Source organism: Micropterus salmoides, unplaced genomic scaffold (genome assembly GCF_014851395.1).
Source record: "Micropterus salmoides isolate LMB-PRFRI ecotype aquatic unplaced genomic scaffold, ASM1485139v1 Ms_hic_scaffold_13, whole genome shotgun sequence".
Lineage (NCBI taxonomy): Eukaryota > Metazoa > Chordata > Actinopteri > Centrarchiformes > Centrarchidae > Micropterus > Micropterus salmoides.
Genome location: NW_024040374.1, coordinates 9,446,241 through 9,460,848, shown reverse-complemented (window position 1 = coordinate 9,460,848; position 14,608 = coordinate 9,446,241). Strand labels below are relative to the sequence as shown.

The 14,608-nt window shown below is 40.5% G+C and overlaps 1 protein-coding gene across 3 annotated transcripts in view; it reads right to left on the bottom strand.

Moving 5' to 3' along the window:
• tprb (translocated promoter region b, nuclear basket protein) overlaps window positions 1-14,608 on the bottom strand; it is a 25,096-nt gene extending 10,488 nt beyond the window's left edge. For 2 of the 3 annotated variants that reach the window (XM_038715376.1, XM_038715377.1), the window contains exons 1-33: window positions 14,421-14,571; window positions 13,922-14,026; window positions 13,761-13,834; window positions 13,046-13,142; window positions 12,830-12,933; window positions 12,509-12,673; window positions 12,197-12,289; window positions 11,942-12,022; window positions 11,480-11,567; window positions 11,167-11,307; window positions 10,886-10,986; window positions 10,334-10,531; window positions 10,065-10,172; window positions 9,146-9,372; window positions 8,730-8,893; window positions 8,393-8,535; window positions 7,795-7,943; window positions 7,468-7,630; window positions 6,784-6,918; window positions 6,566-6,706; window positions 6,147-6,312; window positions 5,432-5,598; window positions 4,822-4,974; window positions 4,538-4,654; window positions 4,023-4,226; window positions 3,677-3,864; window positions 3,399-3,546; window positions 2,855-2,992; window positions 2,548-2,679; window positions 2,252-2,382; window positions 1,920-2,130; window positions 1,621-1,767; window positions 29-227 (exon numbers count right to left, since the gene is read on the bottom strand). In XM_038715376.1, coding sequence (XP_038571304.1) covers window positions 29-227; window positions 1,621-1,767; window positions 1,920-2,130; window positions 2,252-2,382; window positions 2,548-2,679; window positions 2,855-2,992; window positions 3,399-3,546; window positions 3,677-3,864; window positions 4,023-4,226; window positions 4,538-4,654; window positions 4,822-4,974; window positions 5,432-5,598; window positions 6,147-6,312; window positions 6,566-6,706; window positions 6,784-6,918; window positions 7,468-7,630; window positions 7,795-7,943; window positions 8,393-8,535; window positions 8,730-8,893; window positions 9,146-9,372; window positions 10,065-10,172; window positions 10,334-10,531; window positions 10,886-10,986; window positions 11,167-11,307; window positions 11,480-11,567; window positions 11,942-12,022; window positions 12,197-12,289; window positions 12,509-12,673; window positions 12,830-12,933; window positions 13,046-13,142; window positions 13,761-13,834; window positions 13,922-14,026; window positions 14,421-14,571 — 4,729 coding nt within the window. Of the gene's footprint in view, window positions 1-28; window positions 228-1,620; window positions 1,768-1,919; window positions 2,131-2,251; window positions 2,383-2,547; window positions 2,680-2,854; window positions 2,993-3,398; window positions 3,547-3,676; window positions 3,865-4,022; window positions 4,227-4,537; window positions 4,655-4,821; window positions 4,975-5,431; window positions 5,599-6,146; window positions 6,313-6,565; window positions 6,707-6,783; window positions 6,919-7,467; window positions 7,631-7,794; window positions 7,944-8,392; window positions 8,536-8,729; window positions 8,894-9,145; window positions 9,373-10,064; window positions 10,173-10,333; window positions 10,532-10,885; window positions 10,987-11,166; window positions 11,308-11,479; window positions 11,568-11,941; window positions 12,023-12,196; window positions 12,290-12,508; window positions 12,674-12,829; window positions 12,934-13,045; window positions 13,143-13,760; window positions 13,835-13,921; window positions 14,027-14,420 lie in introns of all 3 variants that reach the window. The other variant, XM_038715375.1, reaches the window with a different exon arrangement.

The following is a 14,608-nucleotide window of genomic DNA, read 5'->3' as shown; positions in this document are numbered from 1 at the left end:
GTGGTAATATTGAGGGCCACCCTCTCACCCATGAGCTGGCTGATCTTCTGCTTGGCATAAACGATGGCCTTCCTGGTCTTATCCTCCTTCTCAGTCATCTGCTGTCTCAGCGTGTCCTCCTGAGAAGCTTTATCCTGCAGCTCCTGCCTCAACCTGGTCAGCTCTGCCTGCAGCCTGGAGGATTGCTCCTGGGCATTATGCACTTCAGTCTCACGCTCTGTAACCACCTGTCACAGTCCAGGAAGACATGATACTAATGAATGCATGTAGAAAAGACAAGTTTATTTGATGGAGCACTGTCTATATACACCAGGGGTATCCAATTAGATTTCAAAGAGGTCTAGTTAGAGAAAATTTCCTGAAGCAAAGGTCCGGAACATCAAAACGACGAACTTGCGTTATCATTCAGTACTATAACCTATAGTTGTATCAACACATGTTTTTAGTCAACAACGGACTGTCAAATCAAATAATATTTCAGTCAGTTTTCACATCAAACTGGAGGGATAATAAATAATAACTATTCAAATAATAAATTCTAAATTTAAGTAAACTAAAGTGCCTAATTTTTTGAAAAAATGTAATAAAAAGTGTAGCTTGAAGTGATGAAGTGTTGTCTTAACCAATTTTATAATAAACACTCAACACATCATAACAAATGAACAGCTGTAATGCCTCCTCTTCTCTTTCATTTCCTCTTACAGAGCTACCACTTTCCTACTTTCTGTTGTTCAGTGAGAAACGTGAGCTCCAGCTAGCATATTGGAGATCTATGAGATATTCTGGTTTTGAACTGCCCGTGGGAGGAATGTACATGTAAAAATCTGTACATTCTTGATTAAAAGTCATGTGAAATCTCTTTTATCTTTCGTCTCCTCAATTCGGGTGTGTTTCCAAAACGTCTCTGGTGAATCTCGCGGACTCGACTCGCAAGCATCGGTATGCACAGATTTGATTGGCTGAGCAGCGTCACATGAGACGATTGGAGCACATGCGATTGGTCTGTGAGTTTCCTGGTCCTCTAAACCAGTACAGTAAATGCTAGAAAAGCTGCGCGGGTTAAAATAGAAACGCTCCGTCATGAGGTAGTAAGTCTCAATAATAAATGTGCTGTAGGTCGGCGGTCCGGAGAGGACGGCGGCTGGGTCCGGATCCGGACCGCGGTCCGCCTATTAGTGACCTCTGATATACACTGTCGTAATCAAAAATATCTTTGCAGTGATCTTGCAAACTGATCACAGTGTATGACAAGAATAGCCTCACTCTCTGATAAACTAAGTACACAATTTTTAACTACAAAGTGGACAGTTCAGTTAAAAGGTTTTGGCTAAAAATGCAGGGGTGCAAACTCCGGGGAAGACAAAAGGGCGATACTTTTGGCCACTAGTAACATTTGCTTCATAGCTCGGAGCACTTCCTGGGGGCTAGGAGGAAATGCAATGCTACCAAGCCAACTAAACACAGTTCTTCTGGCTACGCATAGGCTATGGCGTAGATTCGACACAGAGGTACAAAATCAGGCAGACTATGTTGCCCCATCTCACTCAGGGTTCAAATTGGCAAATTTCACCAAAAGGTGACAATTCTGCACCACTTAAAATGTGACTAGTGATGTTGCACCTTGTTGATGCTCTCAAGTTGTCCTTCCAACTCTCTGGTCTTGGCTTCGGCCTGGCTCAGAGAATCTCTGAGGCTCTGCAGCTCCTGAACGGAAGCTTGACGAGCCTCCTCTTCTTGGGATGGCCCAGCTGCAGCCTCGGCTACAATCTGGAGAAAATGCAGAAAATGATTAATCATGCTCAAACCAGCATGACAGAGGTGGCAGCTTTGTGGATGGATTGAAAGGTACTGTACACTTTCTGTTTCAAACTTTAGATTAAAGACAAAGACAGTGAGGTTATCAGCTACTGAGCTCTCACCTTGTCATGTTCCACCTTGAGTTCATCATACTGAGTCTTGTAGCGGCGTCCAATCTTCTTGACCTGAGTGATAGTTCGCGCCTTTTCCTGGAGTTCCTGGTTCTTCTTCTCCATTTCCTTTTTCAGCCTATTCCTCTCATCAGTTATCTTACTCATACTGTCACGCAAGTTCTGTATCTGGCTTTGCAATGCTGTTGTTAGGTTATTGGTCCTATAGAGATAAATTAAGAGAAATAAAAGTACCAGTAGGATTGAATAAGGGAGAAAAGCTAAACACTTAATATCCTGGTCAACAAAAACACAATTGTTTCTTTAGTTATATAGTCCCTCACCTGGAAACCTCTGCTTTAAGTCTGGTGCTCTCCTCAGTGAGCTGCTGAATGCGTTTCAGATGTGCCTCCTTCTCAGAGTGCAGACGCTTGTACTCCTCTGGATCTGAATCTTTTTGCTGGCTCACCAAATGCTAAGAAAAACATCAGAAAAAGTTGACTGTTAGTGTTAGTGATAACATGGTCATCACTTTTCTTATTATAATAATTTAAATGAAACAATACAATCTACTTTTCTAATGATAGATGTATCCCCTTTCTTAAAGCAGCAACCCACCAACCCCAGTGTCTTCACTGACCTGGGTCCGAGCTTTCCAGCGCTTGATCTCTTCTTCCAATATCTTCTTCTCTGCCTGCAGCATGCCGCTCTTCTCGCTCAGCTCAGAGTTGGCTTGCTGCAGTGGCATGATGTCTGACTCCAGCTTTTGTACCTGAAACACACAGACGACAGGCTGAAACTTTCTGGATTTGGAGGTTAAACTCTCAAAAATAGAACAGGATAGTAGAATGAAAATTTGGAGTGATGTGGTCACAAACAATAAAAATCCCATCCTTGGAGCACAGCATATTTTTTTTTAGATTTTTATAAATAAACGCAACCAATACCTTAGCTTGGGTTTGTTGCAGTTCTTGCTCCATCTTGTCCTTCTCCTCTCTCAGCATCTTGTTGGTCTCCATCAGGATGCTCATTGTTTCTGTCTTCTTCATCAGCTCGTCATGCTGAGCCAGGGTCTTTGCTGTCACCTGAATAAGATCAGCATTGGGGTTTTAGTCACATATAGTTTTCTTGAGAGCCAGAGGCCAGGTTAGACTTGCTGGTTTCACTACTTAGTTTATTTCATTAAGTAAAAAATTCTTGACCTCACCTTGACCTTCCTAGAGGAAAGTATAAAGAATTTCTCTACAGATTAATAAAAAAATTAAAATTAACAAAATAAATTCTCAACCTTCCTATTAATCAATTCAATTGACTGGTAAAAGAAAACCCACAGGTTTTTGTGGACGCAAGTCAAAACATACACATTTCTGAGTCTGCCAGCTGGTATGTTCACTACACCTGCCATACTACTACCATACCTAGTTGAAGAAAAAGTGGTTGTTGTAACCAACATTACTGGTAATTGTAAGATCAGCAGTTAGAAAAACACACCTGCATCCTCTCCTTTGCCGCACTCAAGCTGTCCTGCATCTCCTTCAGCTCTCGTTCCAGATGCTCCACTCTCAGACGGTAACGCAAACTCTCCCCTTGGGCAACCTCAAAACGAGACTCTGAAATTTCCTTCTCCCGACGCACAAACCTGTAACGGAGAACAAATATCAAAAATAGTCAAGAAGGAATTTTTATCTATTAATGAAACAGATTGAATTTGCAAGACTCTTCAACTACAACAAGAAAAGATTGTGTAATTTGAGATAAATATGCATTACCTGAGAATTTCAAGGACTTGTTCTTGAGATTTGCCCTCTTCAGTCAGGGAGATGTTCATGGGACTCTCACTTACAGCCCGTTGCAAATTGTCCGCCATCTTGCTGCTCATCGTCTGAATCTGCTCATGTAGGAGAGTGTTCTGCCTCTGCAACTCCTCGTAGCGGCTCTCCATCTTGGACATCTCCTCCTATAATATGAGGAATATGAAATTAAGATTTAAAGCTCTTTTAAAAGAAATGATCAACAGTGGTTTGGCCAAAATAACACCTTAATATGTCATCAGATCAAATGGCCGTGTAATAAAATGTCTTTTCTTTTTTTTAAACAAATCCCTCTACAACCAACCTTGAGGATCTTTTCCTGCTCCTCCCAGGAGACCCTGGCCTCCAGTAGCTCAGCGCTGACCCTCTGGGATCGCTCCTCCAGTTGGTGCTTGAGCCCAGCGGCCTGCAGGGCCTGAGCCTTAGCAGCCTGCAAGGCCTCCACGTCTGCTGCATGCAGCATCATCTCTCTCTCATACTTATCTTGTGCTTCAGCTGCAAGCTTAGCCTTGGAAATAGGAAGGATTATTTGATATTTTCTTTGCATGTTAAAAGTAATTGCAGTGTCCATTTGCTGTGCAATATTCAGTACTAAAGATACACTAATGAACAGGAATAATTATATTCCTTAAAAAAAAAAAACTTCTGTGGGAGCTTTCTCTAAAGATATTTGAGAACAGGAAGAGAATGGTGATCAGATGCTGCTGATTTTAATTACATTAACAGGTGACTGTGTCAGCCTTAACTGGAACATTCCCAATAAATAAAAACTGATCATAGCCATATTGCTCTTCATTTAATTTGATACTAGCTGCTTACCTGCTCCTGGCTGTCTTGTAGAGCTTGCTGCTGCTGGGCTTCAGCGACTGCCACACGCTGGAGCGCCGCCTGGTGATCTGCCTGGGCACAGCTGAGGCTTCTCCTTAGAGTATTGATCTAACAGACACACAACAAAACAACACCTTACTTGTTTAATATTGAAAAAACTGTCCTCAGAGAGTCAAATGTGGCGAGGGAAAAATTGTAGTGAACGGCTACCTTTTAAGAAAATCGACAACATTTTAGTTCATATGTGTAAAACTTCATATGGGATTTTAATATACCTGTTCCTCCAGAGAGGTCACGGCTATCTTCTTCTGCTCCTCCAAGTCTTGTTTCCCTTTCTCTGCTTCCAGTAGCTTCTCTTCCAGTCTCTGGTGTTGCTTCTCAGCTTCCATCATACGAACTTCAATGGATGAGCGGGCCTGCTCTGTTACCTGGTCATTTGCAAATAAAAAAATTATTTGCTGGGCTTGTTTTATGTATGTGTATACTTAAGAACATTTATGTTCTGGCAAACACAAAATATCACGTCCTTTTTGATGTTAAACATCTGGTAAAATAGCTATGTAATTTGCTTAAATGACAAAAAGCATGCATCATGCAACTTGTCAAATTTAACGTGGTATAATGCAGGTGCACCTCAGCACTCAGGTTTAATGAAAGTGCAGTATTTTGAAAAATTGCATTTAAAAAAATATGACAAAAATGCATAAATTCCTCACTTGTATTTTTATCAGATTAATACCGTAGGCATATAAACACAATAGTTATAGGCTTCTAATATAACTGCACACACACACATTTTTATTATTTTAGACTTCAGCCTTTTTGTGCAGTTGGTAGTTTTAAGACAGGTGGAACACTGACAGGCAGTGTGAGTTTGTTTTGCACCTGCTTCTCTTTGTCCAGGGACACCTCCAGGCTCTGAGCCATGGCTCTGTACTGCTCCATGCTAGAGGTGGCTGATCTGAGGCTCTCTGCCAGCTCCTCTGCCCGGGTTTCAGCCAGTCTCAGGCGGCCTTGTATGTCCTCCCTGTCTTGTTCTGAACCCTGAAGGCCTGAAAGAAAGAATAACCAGTGACAGAAGTGAGTGATGAAATTTGACAACAGTACAAATAATGTGTGCTTTTAGGGGTGGAGGACAGATTGTGTACAAATTAAAATATAAATTTATTGAGTCTTTGCTTAAAAGAGTGTGGCTTTGACATTTAATTGGCTCTTTTACTGGATCCCTTCTCATATAAACTGTTAGAGCCACATGAGCTACTCAGACCTTACCATCCAGGCATATTTTCTTTTTCAAAGTAGGCAAAGAAGTAAAAAACTTGGCAAAAATGGACAGTCTTTAAAAGTCGAGCAATTTACTTGTGTCTTATTAACTTTTAAACTAGCATGTAAACGGTCAGCATAGTGCACAATAATTACACAGCAACTTTACCAGAATCCATAAATTATTTGACTTCCAATGACTTTAACATAGGAATTGTTTTGCTTTACTTTGAGGGCATTAGATTTAATGACAACCAGTGAAAATAATATACATTTGGTTTGTGTATTGTGCTGTTATGTTACATGCTTCTGCCTGTATGTGTGCGTTTGTGCTAACCTCTGATGGGTGTGGAGGGGGAGCTCAGGATGTGACGTGCTTCACTGGTGCCTTGCTGCAGCCTGAGGGTGTTGAGCTCCAACTCAGCAGCATTCAGCAGCTCCTTGGTCTTCTGGTGTAAAGCCACCTGTGTCTCTAGCTGCCTCTTTGCATCCATCAACTGGATCTGTGCATGAGAAAAAGCGTGACATTGAGAATTCGGTGAGCAAGATATTGAATTCACTGTTCTTTCTGACATACATTTTCCTGAGTCGAGGTGTGAGTCTGTGTTTAAAGATTAAATAGTGCTTTAAATTGTTCTTTTTAACACAGTAAACACAGTAAAGATTTATTAGTACACCACAACACCTTTGAACATGACTATGGCTGACATAATTTAAGTGGAGCAATCTTGTATACCAACAGAAAACAGATCTTACTTCCTGGTTTCTGCTTAGCAGGTGGCGCTGTTCCACCTCGTTCTCCAGCCTCTTCTGCAGCTGGGAAATCTCTCGTTCCTGCTTCTCCAACTGGCTGTTAAGACGCTGACGTGTATCAGTCTCTGAACGCTCAAGGGTGGCCTAAAAGAAAAGTTATCATTTTCAACTGTGTAATGTGTGTGAGATACTAAGTGAGAAATTGCATACACATAGATTACCTGAATGGTCTGGAGGTTGGTCAGCAGCAGGTTCTGGGTCTGTTGTTGGCTCAGAATATTCTCTTTCTCCTGATTCAACCTGGACTCCACCAGCTTCAGCATGTCTCTCTCTTTACGCAAGCTCTCAGCATTGCCCTAAGAGACAGGATGAGATATGTCTACATGCCTTTAACTGTGCATTCAGGCCAAATGCAAATTTAATCCTCGTGGTGCTTTTCTCGATGGAGTTTTATCGCTGGACTATTGCAGAGTGTTTACACACAACGTGATCTTGCAAATAAACACAACTCGCAATTACTACAGCTGTATGAATCCAAATAAGCATTTTGCTGTTATTTAATTGCAATAACTGGATCAAACTGATGCAGAAATTATATATATTATGTATAATATTAATAAAATAACTACAACATGCCAATTTGCTTTCGGTGAGGTCAAGACAATCTCAACACTAATAGGCTATCAACTTTATGCCTTTGTGTCGCTGCCCGACAGGAAATCGGACCTTTGCATTGACTTTGTATGTCATTGTACCACCCCAAACCCTCACTTTGCATTCGGTCTGAATGCACAGTAAAATTCCTGAAGCAGTCACAAATTAAAGTCAAGCACGACTGCAATTCCTCTCACTGTTGATGAAATGCAAAGAAAACAAAAAACAAAATTTCAGGTAGAAAGATGAACCTCAGCCATGGCAAGTTTCTCTCTGGCAGCTCTTAAATCCTCATTCAAGGTGTTGATAGTCTGCTCATGCTTCTGTGTGGCAGCTGCCATTTTCTGTCCTTTCTCTCTGAGGGAAGCAATCTCTTTCCTGTAGGCCTCAACATTGTCCTGCAGCATCTCATACCTAATATTGTTGAAAAAGACAAGCTTTTAGTGGTCTGTGTACTCTTATGAATTATTTACAGTACATGTAAAGTTAACCAGAAGAAGTAATGCAAAAGTGTAGTTTTACTTAAAGATTACATAAGAATAGTATTTACTTTCTGAAAGTAAGCTGTTCGTGCTTACCTCTTGGAGGCAAACTCCAGCTGGGTGGATATTTTGGCATTCTGGGAGTGGAGGTCAGACAGCTGTTCTTGGAGCCGCTCATTCTGCTCAGTCTGTGCCTTGTCGCTCTCAACACGCTCTTTCTTATAGGTGGAGAACACCTCCTGCAACTGCAGAGGCAACCAGACATGTTTAATTAATTTTTCACAAGTCAAGTTATGGATATTGTTGTCCGAGAAATACCATTTTCATGGGGAACAACACACAAATTACACTGATCTTCAACCCATTTTTATGATTCAATTGTTAAAAAGTGATCATCACTGTTCACTAAAACCTGGGTCTACAACTGAAACAAAAGGCACTGTTTCTTCACAATTAACTCTCTCACATTATTAGCCAAAAAAAAAGTTAATCTTTGGGGCATATAATTTAAGTTAATGCAGGTCTCTCAATAAATTGATGGATTGCCATCTAGTGGCAGACATCAGAAACAAATGAACCAAGCTTATCAGTGTAGTGCGTGACCACTCCATAACTTCTGATCCACAGACCGCTCTGCAACTGCATTACTGAGCATATGAAAGTTTAAATGTTGTCTGGAAAATGTGGCACTTACCTGACGCAAAGCTGCCTTTGCCTCCAAAGCTTCAGCAGACTCTGTTGCCATGGAGACAAGTGCACTGGGCGTTCCTGTGGTGGGAATGGCTGCAGGTGAGCGTCGTGGGGTGGAGGTCAGGGAGAACTCCTCAGGTGGAGTACCTTAAGGAAAAACACTTTGAAATTCAGCCAAATAGGAAAAATCACCACAACACTGTAAAAGATTTTTGCTGTTACAAAATGAGCAATTTTTGCTATGTGAGTGAAACTAAACTACAAAATTGCTTGGTATCATAATCGAAGCAGTTAAGTGTGCATGTACAAGATGCCCTGTCTTGGTTTATCTCGTCTTTTACCTTGCTGAGGGAAGCTGACTCCGGTTGCCTGAGCCAGCAGCACACGGTACATGTCTCTCTGCCTCACAATGGACTCCGTCATCTTAACCTGTTGGCTGCGTTGCTCCTTCAGGGAATTCAGCTCAGCCTGTGCTTTCTCCAAACTGTGCTCCAGTTCACCATGCCTGTAATAGTCCATATTTTTGTTAGCCTAACTGACAATTACTTATAATAACAGTTGTATTAATAATAAAAGGTAGGTTAAGATGCCATTTTTGTGCGTTTTTATGCTTGGTAATCTTGTCTTGCACTGTTTCCCCCCACTTTTGTTGCCAATTACTAAATTTGGATAGTGTGACATCACACACAAAGGCAAGTTAACTGACTTACACATTGCAAGAAACAAAAAGTAGAAATCTGCACACATTCTAACGTACTTATTGCCAGTCGCCTCAAATTCCTCCTTCTCCTGGGCATCACTGAGCTCCCTGATGGCCACCAGAAGACGCTGGTTCTGCTGCTGTAGCTCCTCTACACTGCGGAAGGTCACCAAGTGCTGGCTGATCACCTCTGATGTGCTGCTGACGTCTGCTGAGCTCACCTCCTCTTCATGAACCACATGGTTTCCACGAGCCTCTTCCAGCTCAATCAGCAGCACACGCACCTGACAGGAAAGACCAGAAATTATTCTGAAAATAACCAGGATTAGGGCTGCATGATTATGGCCAAAATGATAATCACGATTATTTTGATCTATATTGAGATCACGTTTATTTATTGATTTTAGGGACAACATATTTTTATTGCACTTTCAAATAAATAAACAGGCAACTGTTTTCACCTCGATGATGTGCTGCATTTCTGCTAATGTCTCAGATGCATTTCAGGAGCTGAGCACATTGCTGGCTTGTTGTCATTTTGTCCTTTTTGTGCTTCTACCTATAGCAACTACCAGCAACAGTTCTGTGACCCAGTTTTGGGAGTGTTCAGAGCATTTTGCTTACGTTAAGATATTGTTGATTTGGTAATCAGTGCTTGATTTTTGTGCTTCTTTTATGATTAAATAGGTAATGTAGATAAATGGTTATTTTTTGCCTGTTTAATGTTGTTGATTTATGATCAGGAGTATGCACAGGGCGTTTTATTTTGAAAAGTAACTGGATTCTCTATGGCACACTTCAGCTCTGGCAGCCAGTGGACACATGCGGACTCGTGGACTTTGCTGTCTACTCTGGACTGTAGCAGCAGGAGGGAGCGCGCACAACCAAATCACAAGCTGTCCATGTGCGCGTCCGCTCCAGAGTATATTCGAGTCTTAAGTTTAGGAAGCGCTTGATTTGATATGCGAGAACCCACCTGCTGAGCCATGTCTCCCAGCTGCAGTTCACATCTCTGGTTGTCCCTTTCCAGAACAGAGGAGCGCTTGTTAGCCTCATCAGCCTCCTTCTGCAGACGGTGCACCTCCTGAAGTAAACACGCAAACATGCTATTGTATAAACCATAAAATCGGCTTCTAAACATGCAATGCCCAACAAAACATAAACAAATTAACAATAGATGAAAAACAGAAATGTAATCTAATGTGAAATCCCATTCCATTGAAAACACATATCTGCATTACCCACCTTAACAGCCTGCTCCAGCTTGGCAGAAAGACTGGCCACCGACTTCTGCATGCGCTCATGTTCATCCCTTTGCCGTTTGAGGATAGGGGCTTTTGCCTCAACTTCCTGCACAATGTCATCCAAGTATTTGTTGGCCCGCTTGTTCTCCAATCGCTCCAACTGCAGCTGCTCCTGGCTCTCCACATATGCTGTATACAACTGAAAATACAGAGAACATCTTTTATGAAAACAAAATGGGAAACAAGCAGTCACAGCAAATGTGCTCAGTTTGTTCAATACTGTTCACTGAACAATTACCACAAGTCAGTCAATAAAAAAATGGTGCAATCTGTCACTTGACTCTGCAGTCATCATAATTAAAAATCCAACATAAACTTAATATGGTCTAGACTGCATTACATCAAGTAATATTGGAAATCCATTGCAGCAGTACATTGAACCTCATCAATAGAAAACTGAATTTTCACAAGGTATTCCTTCAAATCTACTTATAAATTCTACAAAGGGTTTTAATAAAAACTTATTTGGATGTTGAAATTCAGTTGCATATACCTCTGTCAGCTTCATGCCAGGCTTTATCTTTGATATAGCAGCTGCTGTTGGAGACATTGTCATCATTTGGTCCTCTGTGACAGATGATGTACCGACAGGGCCTGGGAATTCAGAAAATAGGGGACACATCACAGGTCATAAAATGTTCATTTTGTAGACCCCTGCAAGGCTTGATATCTGCTAATTTTAAATTTAAGAAAGTTTTTGTGTGGATTTACTTTAAAATGTCCACAACGTATACCAGTACGATGAAGACAAAAACAGTACCAGAATCAACAGACCTCTAAGTTTAGAACTTGACAGAAGCTCGTTGGCATTGTCCAGCTCTTTCTCAAGACTTTGGATCCTCTCCTTCAGCTCAGCAACACTCTTGTCTGTGGCACCATTCATCTCCTGTAACTTCTCCTCAAGGGCCTTGTTGGCTTTGGCAGGAGGAGTAAACAGAGCAAACGTAAGGGAATACTGAATACTAGATTAGCAATTAACCCACTAAGCTAAACAAATTAAACACATTTAGACTTTCTCCTTCTAGGAACAAGTGAAGTACTAAATAATGGGAATGGTAGTTGTGGTCATTCTGTGATAGCCTCTCACCTTCTCCAGCATCCTTCAGCAGCTTATGCAGCTCCTCTACTGCCTGACTCAGTTCTTCACTTTTTGCCTCAGAATCTGCTGCTGCTCCCTGCCACCGCAACAACAAGGTTAGTGTTGGCAAAACAACGCCAGAGGAACTTAACTATAACACACAGCAAATCTTTCCACTCACTGTAAGTATAAAGCAAGCAACCAAAACCACAGATTAAAGGAATATGTAGCATTTATTTTATCACTTTGACGTTCACATATTTAGCAGTGAAAGTTGAATCACATCTCTGATTTAAAAAAAGATTATCACAAATAATTAAATTACAACAATTGTGCCATTAAAAGTCTCATCTAAACACATAAGGGGAAAGACATGAGGTGCACTAGCATACAGTGATACCCCAAGGACTTAAGATGGAATCAATCATGGGAGTAAATGCTTAGGTGGTACAAAGCACGTCATGTACATACCTTGTATAGATTGCAAAGCTTAATGTTGGCATTCAGCTCACTTCTGAACTTTTCCTCCATGGTGGCATGTTGTTCCTTGGCCTAAAATGAATAAAGATCCAATCATACACTTCAAGGATTAAACACTGAGCTACATAATGTGTCAGTTTTTTTGTGGAATATACAGTATATGTTAAATATTTGATTTTTGTTTCTGTGTAAAACAAGACGGGATGAAAACTGGGCGTAAGCTGTAAAAAAATACCACACACATACTTCTTTTAGTTTGCTGATCATGTCCTCACTCTGTTTTTGAAGGTGTTCGTTTGAAGTCTTTAAACTGGCCACTTGTTCTTGGAGTCTGTTCAACTGAAAGTCACGAGCAAAAACTTATTAAGTAAAGACCATGGTAGATGCCAGAGAAAAGTTTTTAAATTTACTAAATACACAGAGTAATTACTAACTTTATTTGACAAAATGAAAAATCTGTTATCATTGTATTTGTTGCTACTTGACATCATGGCTTTTTTCACCATGTCATTCAACTTTATAATCATCTTCGCACAAATACAAAAAAAAGAGACATGCCTCATCTTCCTTGTTCTCGAGGTTGCACTTCAGTTCCAGGATCGTGTTTCCCTTCTGTCGGGACATGGACAGCAGTTCATCACTCTTAGCCTTCAATTCCTCTTTCAGCCAAGATGTTTGGCTATGCAGCAGCTCCTTCTCTTGTTCCATTCGCTTCTCCTTGTACTGTAATAGAAAACCATGACAACTTTATTCAGTTACTTGTTTATTAGAGAACATGTACAGTAGAATGTAGTAGCTGTTTACAAAGTCACTTTCTCTACAAACAGATCTGATGTAAAGAGATCATTCAGTCAGTGTAAAAAGAACAGTATAGCTCACTTTAATGTTGACTTCAGCTGCTTCCAGTTCATCCAACTTCATTTGTAGTGCCATCTTAGAGCTGTTGACTTCAACCAATTTATCATTGAGTTGTCTCAAGTCATCTGATGGAGCAACAGAAATAACACAAGTGCCATGTCCAAGTGACGGTTAGTATGTACGAGTAGAAATAAAACATTTTAACAAATGTCTCCAGACTAATTAATCTTTCCATACCATTTAAATGCTCCACTTCTAAGGATCTCTTCTCCAGTGTTCGCACAAGTTCTCGCTTTTCTGCCTCCAGTTCCTCTTTGGCTTTTGACAGTGAAGTCTAAACAAATGCATTATTTTAGCTTTAGTGATTGCTGGTGTAGCTTACAAATGAAGTGCTACTTATGGATAATATCTGAAATGTTGCTGGCATCAATATAACCATTAGTAATTTCAACCAACTAGTCAATTCAAAACTTGGATTCTTTCTTCTACTCATTAGGGATGAACATGTTTCCAAACAATTTCCATAATACGCCTTCTTCTTTACATGTACGCCAATTGACAAGTCAAAGAATAACACAATAACCTAAATGTACCTCTTGCGAACCACAGACTTGTTATCATGCCTTTACTTTGCCAAAACGCTAAAAATAGATGGTTTCTTTGTGCTTTAGCTTGTTAAAATTGTTTTGTGGATGATGGAGTGTGTTGAAAGAGGAAAAATACAGTCACCAAATGTAGGAAAGCCTTAACATCCAGAACACACAGACAAGCTGCACTAAAATGAACAGATGTGTTGATTGAGTGAAGTGTAGACATCAGCCATTACCGCAGTTACTAAATGTTATTAACTGTTGTTACATATGCCGTAAAACGTAGCATCACACATAATGTACAAGTTATACTACTATGTCAAAAATTGATTATTGACATGGCTGGTTTTATTTTTTCTTACCTGCTCCGACGACAGCCTCTCTTGGGAGGCTTCATATTCCCTGTTCTTCTCACGCACATTTTTAAGTTCGTCGTCTAAATGGGCGATTTGAAGAAAGTCAATACCAAGAAGCAGAGTCAAGCTATCCGTAAGATACAGTATATGTGAAAGTTCATTCTTACCAAGCTTGGTAAACTCGTCTTTGAGTTTGAGATGCTCTTGAGTCTGGGACAAAAATTCTTCCTGACACTGAGCAAGTTGTTTCACTTTCTCAAAAAAATGTTGCTCTGTAAGAAGGTCCGCAAAACATGAAACGTTAAAAGTTAATTGACTAGCATTACTTTAGCTAACTTAAACCGCTATTTAGCGTAACTAACGCTACTGTCCAATGTAATATTGCTTACGTTATCGCTTTATTAACTGTTAGCTCAGTAGGTTAGCTAAATCTAGCATTAGCATCAAATCATCGTTAATGACAACCTGCAGTTTTACCTAGCGTTGGTCCAAATTCCCAAAGCCGTTTATACAACAATTACCGATGTGAAGTTAATATGTTAGGATGTCTAAAGCAAAATTACTAACTTTAACTTTGTTCTGTAAACCGACATGCGTGCACGGTGAGCAAAGCAAAACAACTTAGCACCGCTATCTTAGCTAACAAAATACCAAGCAATATCTCACCACTGTCAACGCGAAATTGCTCCTGTTGTGCTTTCAAAGAATCTATTTCATACTGCTGATCCGAAAGGATCTTCTCGAGTTTGTTTTGAAATGTTTTTGATAGCTTCGATAGCTCGGAACCTTCCAACTCCTGCAGCAGCAGTGCCGCCATTTTTCCTACAACAACGCTACGAGCAGGCGCAGCTTGC